The sequence below is a fragment of the Anomaloglossus baeobatrachus genome, chromosome 3 (genome assembly GCF_048569485.1).
Source record: "Anomaloglossus baeobatrachus isolate aAnoBae1 chromosome 3, aAnoBae1.hap1, whole genome shotgun sequence".
Lineage (NCBI taxonomy): Eukaryota > Metazoa > Chordata > Amphibia > Anura > Aromobatidae > Anomaloglossus > Anomaloglossus baeobatrachus.
Genome location: NC_134355.1, coordinates 40078051 through 40086054, shown reverse-complemented (window position 1 = coordinate 40086054; position 8004 = coordinate 40078051). Strand labels below are relative to the sequence as shown.

Genomic DNA, 8004 nt, shown 5'->3' with positions numbered 1-8004 from the left:
ATAATCATCAACATTAACAGAAATAAACACGTGAAATAGATCCCTCTGTGTGTAATGGCTCTATATAATATATAGTGATAGATCCCTCTGTGTGTAATGACAATATATAGAAATAGATCCCTCTGTGTGTAATGACTCTATATAATATATAGGAATAGATCCCTCTGTGTGTAATGCCTATATAATATATGCAGTTCACTTATTGTATTAAATTACTGAAATCAACTTTGAGGATATTCTAATATATTGAAATGCACTTGATTATTACCATAAAATAGATCTGTCAAACATTATTAACCTTCTGTTATACGTTTTTTTATTTTCTTCAATAAAAAGTCTAAAAACCACAGTGGAAAATATATATATATATGTATATATATATATATATATATATATATATATATATATATATATATATATATATATATATATATATATATATATATATATATATATATATATATATAAAAATCACAAAATAGGTCTGTCATCAATCTGACATAAATACACATATAATTATACACACATACATAAACATACAGTGTATATATGGGTATTTATTTTGACATTTTATGCGCCCTCTCATAATAAATACATATTTTTGTTAATATAATATGAGAGCGCGAATAAAATAGATATACAAAATAGATATACAATAGAATAGAATACATACACACATATACATACATACACACATATACACACACACACAGTAAATTCAAGATATACATTCTATTCATAGCATACCATGGATCAGTCATAAATGTGTGTATATATTATATAGTATATAAACATTTTTTGCAATTTTTTTTTTACTGTTATACAAACAGTAGAAATTGCCCCCCAAAACTATTAAGGATGCTGTTCTTATTCTCAAATTGGCCACACAGAAGAGTATGTCTAAATGGTTACGCATTTTTTTTATACATTTTTTTTCATAAATTTGACAATTTTAGGTTTAAAAAAAACTAATGAAATTTACAAAAAAAAAACAAATATCTACCACACCAACCAAAGCTCAGTTTTTATTTTCCCTGTGCAGTTTAGAAAATTTAAGGCTGAGCTCTGATTGGTGGCCATTGAGCACATGGTCACCGATTCTGTACTCTTCAATTAGAAATTGAACAACAATTGGTTAAGGTGCATTTTTCATGTATACTAACTATACAGCAGGCTTTAGACACGAGTATATATTATTACTATAAAAAAATTTAAAAAAAAAAAAAAGTAAATGTAATCAAGCTCTTTGCATATACAATAGTGCACAATAGTTATAATTCACACAAGCAATTTTTCCTGTTTTTATTTCTTTCGCACAGTTGCAGACTTCGGCGTCAGAATAAAAAGTTCAGACATCCGATTAAAAAAACAGAAAAAAAACCAAAACAACTCAACCACTAAATCATCATAAAAAACTGTCCAACTTTTTACATAAATAAGAAAAATAAATTAACTTATTAAAAATAAACAAAAAAAAGAGGAACAAAAACGGATGAATAATAAGATGATATTAAATACAAAAAGGGACATGGTTACAATATTAAATTAGTCTGGAACTTTCAAGAAACTGGATGAGAACTTGGTAGACGAACTTATACTGGGCGATCGTCTGAATCAAGAACATCCTTTGTTCCCGGAGATAGTTCAACATCATTGGGATTCCAATTTTCTAAAATAAAATAAAAAAAAATAAATAAAATAAAAATAAAAAATTTATACAGATATACACACTCCTCAACATTGAAACAGAAGTCATGCAATTTTGGAATTCGTATAGATAAACATGTTAATGATCTGTAAATGGTGAAAAAAAACGGAAACAGCATTTTCTAAACGTCTCAATTTATCCAGTATGGAGTATAAGTGCACTTTTAACCCCAGCTGCTATAAATGAGGTCATTAATGGTCATCTGAGGAAGGTTCTGAATGCACTTAGGCAAATCATCAAGATCTGCTGCTGGCAGCTTCCTGAGAAATTGACAACCAATGACATCCCAGATGTGATCGATGGGAATCAAGTCTGGAGATGCTCCAGCCATGGGTGTACACTGTAGGCCACATAGGCTGATAGTAGCATGAGCAACACCAACATGCGGCCTGGAGGTGTTGTGTTCAAAAAATGACTCCTGGGACACTTTCGAGAAATGGCCGCAGCACTGGTATCACGACCAAATCCATGTAACACGGAGCTGTTAATGAATGGTAGCCGGTTCCTTCTGGTCTTCATTTCAGGCACATTATGCCACCCCACACCACAAACCCGGAAGTAGGGCCGATGTGACGATCTATCGTGAAGGCCTCTTCATCTGTTGTCCACACGGTCTCCGGCTATCATTGCGTCCAAGACTCATTAACAAAGAGGATAGACCTCCATTTCAGCTTCAGTTACAGTCTTGTTCTGAATTATGAATTTTTGAAAGCGGTGGTGTGAGGTCAATGGACACCTGTATCTAGACATCTGGCTCGTAGCCCAATGTTGTGCAGACACCTTTTGATGGTTTGTGAGGACATTAACGCCTAAGGGTTCGGTTCCACTTGCGCATAGCTTGTGATGCGAGATCATCAGAAGCTATATGCGAATGACACTCTGCTGCAAGAGCCATGCGACTGTGATGCAATCTTGTGATCATATCACAGCTGCGGAGAAGAGGGAGGGAGCACTTTCTCCCCATCCCCTCCACTGCCTTTCTCTGTGTACATCGCACTGCGGTCGGATGATATGCTAGTGCAGTGCGATTTTTCATGCGCTCCCATAGACTTGTATAGGGGTGCGTGAGCCGAGAATCGCTGACAAACGCAGCATACTGTGATCCATTCCACAAAACGCTGTGGCACGAGAAATCAATCGCAGATGGACACTGCTCCATAGTTTTGCACTGGTGCGACGACAATCCAATGTTTTATTGGATTGTACTCGTTCGTACTAAACGCAAGTGGAACCGAGGCCTTAGACTAAGGATGTGTACCGCCCCGCGGGCTCGGCTGCGACCGCCGAGCCGCTCGGATTCGTGCTCGTACTGCAGGTGGTGGCTCGAGCCTCTCACGGACCCGGGGGTCACGTCGCTCTGCAAGGACGTTGACGCTACACGCGGGGACTTGGGTGTTTTTGGTTTGAAGTGATAGTTTGTGACGCCACCCACGGGTTGTGGTGATTGTAGACACCACTGCTGCGGTGAGGGTGTGGGGGCCCCCGGGAGCAGTGTAGTAGCGCAGCTAGGTGTTGACCCCTCCGTGGGTAGGGGATGTTGGTCCCGGGGTCCGGTGGGCCGGGGCCCGGGTGCAGGATGTAGTGTTGAGGTGCAGCGCGGCGCGGTGCCGGATGGCACTGGTCTATTCACTCTGACACAAGACACTGGAGTCACTGGTAAACCAAACGGAGTGATGAACGGGGCCCGCAGCCGGCTGCAGCTTTTCCCAGATTAGGTTGGTAATGTCCGCCTTTCTCCTGCACCTCTATGTGAATCTTGACTCCTGTGCCTAGGCACCGGTAGTCCGCTCCCCGACGTGTATCTGTCGTAGGAGCCAGTTTGCTCGCAGAGGCTGGCCCTTTGGATCTCTAGCCCTTGGCGGTGGCACTTATCCGGAATGGTTGGGCTGTTGCCTTCAATCGGGACTTAGGTGGGAATGAACCCCTGAGGTCCAGACCGTAATCAGTTAATTCGACTATGGTGGTGGCTTCTAGCCTAGTTCGGGGTCTGAGTTCCCTGCCTGGTACTCCGGTATCCAGTTGGCTTCCCGGTTCGGTTCCGGCGGGCCACTACCCTGTCCCGGTCCCTTACGGTTCCACCGGTCGTATTCCCAGTCTCCTGCAGGCGGCCACTACCGTCTGCCTCCTTGCCAATGGTGACTGGGCTCCAACCCAGCCACCGGAGTAGTCTTTGGCAGGCCTGAGCATAGGTCTGCTTCTGGACTTCAACTTGACCCTTCCAGGGCCTGAGCTAGACTCCAACTCGACTACTACTACTTGGGTTCCCGCCTCCAGGCCTGTGAACTCCTCGGCGGGTGGAGCCAACCGCCTGACTCCACCCCTCCCCTGGTGTGGACATCAAACCTGGAGGGTGGTGACAAGGATTTTAGTTTGACTGCTTTTACCTAACTGGGAAGGGGGGGGGGGGGGTGTAGTGTTGTGTCTACCTGGGACGACCTGGATAGTCCAGGGCGTCACATATGCAATGTCTTCACTTGCAGTACAATGGAGCCAGTGGTATGGCTATTTCTCTAAAGTTTCCCAGGAGTTGTTCAACAGGCTATGATGGCTTTTAATAGGCCCCCCACTGCCATAACCGCCTATCGGCATCCTGCAATCATGGCCATTTAAATACTAATGTCTGTGATTGACAGCAGTGATCAGATGTAGCTCCTGTCGCTGCTGTTACAGACAGATCCTGGCAATGGAACACAAACAGCATCTGCTGGGTATAATAGAGGCCTCAGCTCCTGAGCCTGCATTATATTTCTGGATGTGATTAAAATATCAAATAATGCATATCAGATGGTGAAAGAAGACAAAAAAAAAAGATAAAATCAGTGGTTTTTTTGGTAACTTCATCTCCCACCCCCAAATGAAAAAAAAAAAGATAAAGTCATATGGACTCCAAAATGCTACCAATGACTCATCCCACAGAAAGACAGAACACCTAAATAAATAAATAAATAAATAAATAAATAAATAAAATCACTTAACATATAAAATTTGGAATCACCATAAAGCCAATCATAGTCTGGAAGATAAAACTTATGAATTTTGAAGGGAAAGAATAAATAAATAAAAATCGAGTGAAATGATGAAAAAAAAAAAAAAATACGGTAGCTGTTTTCTCCAATTGGTTAATATATGAAACCATTCTTAGGGAAAGTTTGTACTGGGATTTTTGATGTGGAGTTTAAAAGCATACCCATAATTGCAAAGAAAATTGCAGTTGCTTTCTTAATACATATATATACATTTATACAAATATTTTTGCATATAAAAAACAACAATAGGAGTATAAAAAAATAAAAAATAAATAAATTAGAAATAGATTTATAAAAATATAACAAAACTAAAAATTTCACAAATCAAGCTACACGCAAAGCCTCATACCTCATTGTGTTCCAAACAACGCATCATGACCTCAGTGAGAATGACCACACCGGATCTCCCGACACCTGCCCCGCAGTGAACCAAAACCGGAGGGTTGCAGTGGCTGTTACTGTCCAGCATGCTGTTGGCGTGACGCCGTACAGACTGAATTTCCTCTAGGTATGCTGGAAGCAATAAAATATAAAATAAATAAATAAATAAATAAATAAATAAAATTAAAAAAAAAAATAAAAAAATCACCATAAAGCAATAAAAACATAAAAACAGAAAACAAGTCAGCTTGAGCAAGCAGAATTCTTACATAAAAACCCTTGGCTTTCCTCTGGGCATCCATGATCCGGCCAGTCCGTGAACTGCAGGTGCCAAACAGTGCGCTCCTGACCTGACAGAAGATGCTTGATCTTTAGTCCGGTGGTGGCGTAGCAGCCAGAATCTGTACGGAAATTTGTGGTAACTTTGAACTTTCCGTAGGTTGCGGAGTTATGTTTGGACCCCAGTTTCGGCCAGTAACGGGGACCCTTTGCTCTTGCTTCCTCCTATGAAATATACAGATGCTGATTCAGAAAAATACGTAACAAATTGGGAAACTCTGTCGAACGCTGGGATTTTTCATTATTATTGGATAGTTTTAAGTCTAAGGCTATGACCGCACGTTGCTTTTTACCTGCTTTTTTGCTGCTTTTTCAACTGCAGCGTTTAATGCCAAAATGGTTGTGTTCTGCTTTTCAAGCAAAGTCTATGGGAATTTGGGTTTCTTGTCCGCACTATGCAGTTCAAACTGCAGCCTTTTTGTTGCAGAACTTTGGTCAAAAACTCAGCTTTGCAGTGCAAAACCCAAATGGCAAAAACAACTGACATGTGAATTGTTTTTGCCATTTGGGTTTTGCACTGCAAAGCTGAGTTTTTGACCAAAGTTCTGCAACAAAAAGGCTGCAGTTTGAACTGCATAGTGCGGACAAGAAACCCAAATTCCCATAGACTTTGCTTAAAAAGCAGAACACAACCATTTTGGCATTAAACGCTGCAGTTGAAAAAGCAGCAAAAAAGCAGGTAAAAAGCAACGTGCGGACATAGCCTTAACCATCCCTTTTTCATAATAAAGGGGAGAGTAGGGATTAAAAAACAAAAAAAAAAAAAGCTCAGATTTTATTTCTTTTAAATTTGAGTTTATTTTTTTCGCGAAATGTCACATTTTTCCACCATCAATTTGAATTGGTGAAAAAAAAACCAAAAAAAAAAAACCCCAAACCTACAATTATTCCGTGTGGTTCAACTTTCTCATTTCTCATCTGTATTCACCAAGGAACTGACTGTACCAGGGATCATTCAACAAGTGAAAAATCAAAGTCCACCACCCGATATAATTAATTTAACACAAGATGAAGTACGCCTACGTCTGAGTAAATTAAACATTGATAAATCCCCAGGGCCAGATGGCATTCATCCACGAATATTGAGGGAATTGAGCTCCGTAATTGACAGACCGCTGTATCTCATCTTTTTAGACTCACTTGTAACAGGGTTGGTGCCTCAGGATTGGAGGATTGCTGATGTGGTACCGATATTTAAGAAAGGTAAGAGGATAGATCCAGGCAACTACCGTCCAGTAAGCCTGACATCAGTAGTATGCAAAGTTTGAGGCCATTTTAAGGGATGACATGCAAAAATATATTGCAGAAAATAATATAATAACTGACAGACAGCATGGATTCATGAAAGATAAGTCGTGTCTAACCAACCTGTTGGGGTCTATGAGGGGGTAAGTTCAAACCTGGATATTGGTAATGCAGCTGATGGGATTTATTTGGACTTTGCAAAGGCATTTGATACTGTACCACATAATAGCCTTATAATAAAGCTCCAGAAGCAAGGACTGGGGGAAACTATGTGCAACTGGGTAAGGACTTGGCTAAAAGATAGGAAACAAAGAGTAGTCATAAATGCTACATTCTCTAAATGGGCTATAGTCAGCAGTGGGGTGCCGCAGGGATCTGTGCTTGGACCGATTCTTTTTAATCTCTTTATTAATGACCTTGTGGATGGGATTGATAGTAAAGTGTCAGTCTTTGCTGATGACACCAAACTATGTAGGATATTAAAAACTGACCTGGATAGTACAATATTACAAAAAGATCTGGATAAGATGTCAGAATGGGCAGATACTTGGCAAATGAGATTTAATGTTGATAAATGTAAAGTAATGCACCTAGGACGGAGTAATCCTATAGCTGCGTATACATTAAATGGAAGTAAACTCGGGACTACAGAACAGGAGAAGGACTTGGGTATTCTCATTACAAATAAGCTGAGCAGCAGCACTCAATGTCAAGCAGCAGCTGCTAAAGCAAACAAGATTCTAGGGTGTATAAAAAGAGAGATTAGATCCCGTGATCCCAACGTATTGTTACCCCTCTATAAATCACTTGTAAGGCCACATCTGGAATATGGGATCCAGTTTTGGGCTCCACATTTTAAAAAGGACATTCAGAAGTTAGAGTCAGTTCAAAGGCAGCAACTAGACTACTACAAGGAATGGAGGCCTATGTTAGAGGATAGGACGTGCGCGTCGGGGCACGTTTTGCTCGGGTTCCACATTGAAACGTGCGCGTCGGGGCACGTTTTGCTCGGGTTCCACATTGAAACGTGCGCGTCGGGGCACGTTTTGCTCGGGTTCCACATTGAAACGTGCGCGTCGGGGCACGTTTTGCTCGGGTTCCACATTTACTATCATGGGTGAGTGCAGAATAGGGATTATTTAACATAAACTGGTATATATTGTTATTGCTACCTGCCTGCTATGTTATTTATATTGGGTTCATGGTCTGACCCTCCGGTCACTAGACTCCTTATAGCTATTGTTACCTTCAATGCTTGCTGAAATGTGTGTGCATCTTTCTGTGATATTGAAGTAATCTTTAATC

The 8004-nt window shown here is 40.5% G+C and overlaps 1 protein-coding gene across 1 annotated transcript in view; it reads right to left on the bottom strand.

The window, feature by feature from the left end:
• Positions 1–628: 628 nt before the first annotated feature.
• PTPN14 (protein tyrosine phosphatase non-receptor type 14) overlaps positions 629–8004 on the bottom strand; it is a 118723-nt gene continuing 111347 nt past the window's right edge. Inside the window, exons 17-19 of the mRNA XM_075337986.1 lie at positions 5385–5619; positions 5084–5247; positions 629–1669 (exon numbers count right to left, since the gene is read on the bottom strand). Of these exons, the coding sequence (XP_075194101.1) occupies positions 1541–1669; positions 5084–5247; positions 5385–5619 (528 nt within the window). The 3' untranslated portion in view covers positions 629–1540. The remainder of the gene's footprint in view (positions 1670–5083; positions 5248–5384; positions 5620–8004) is intronic.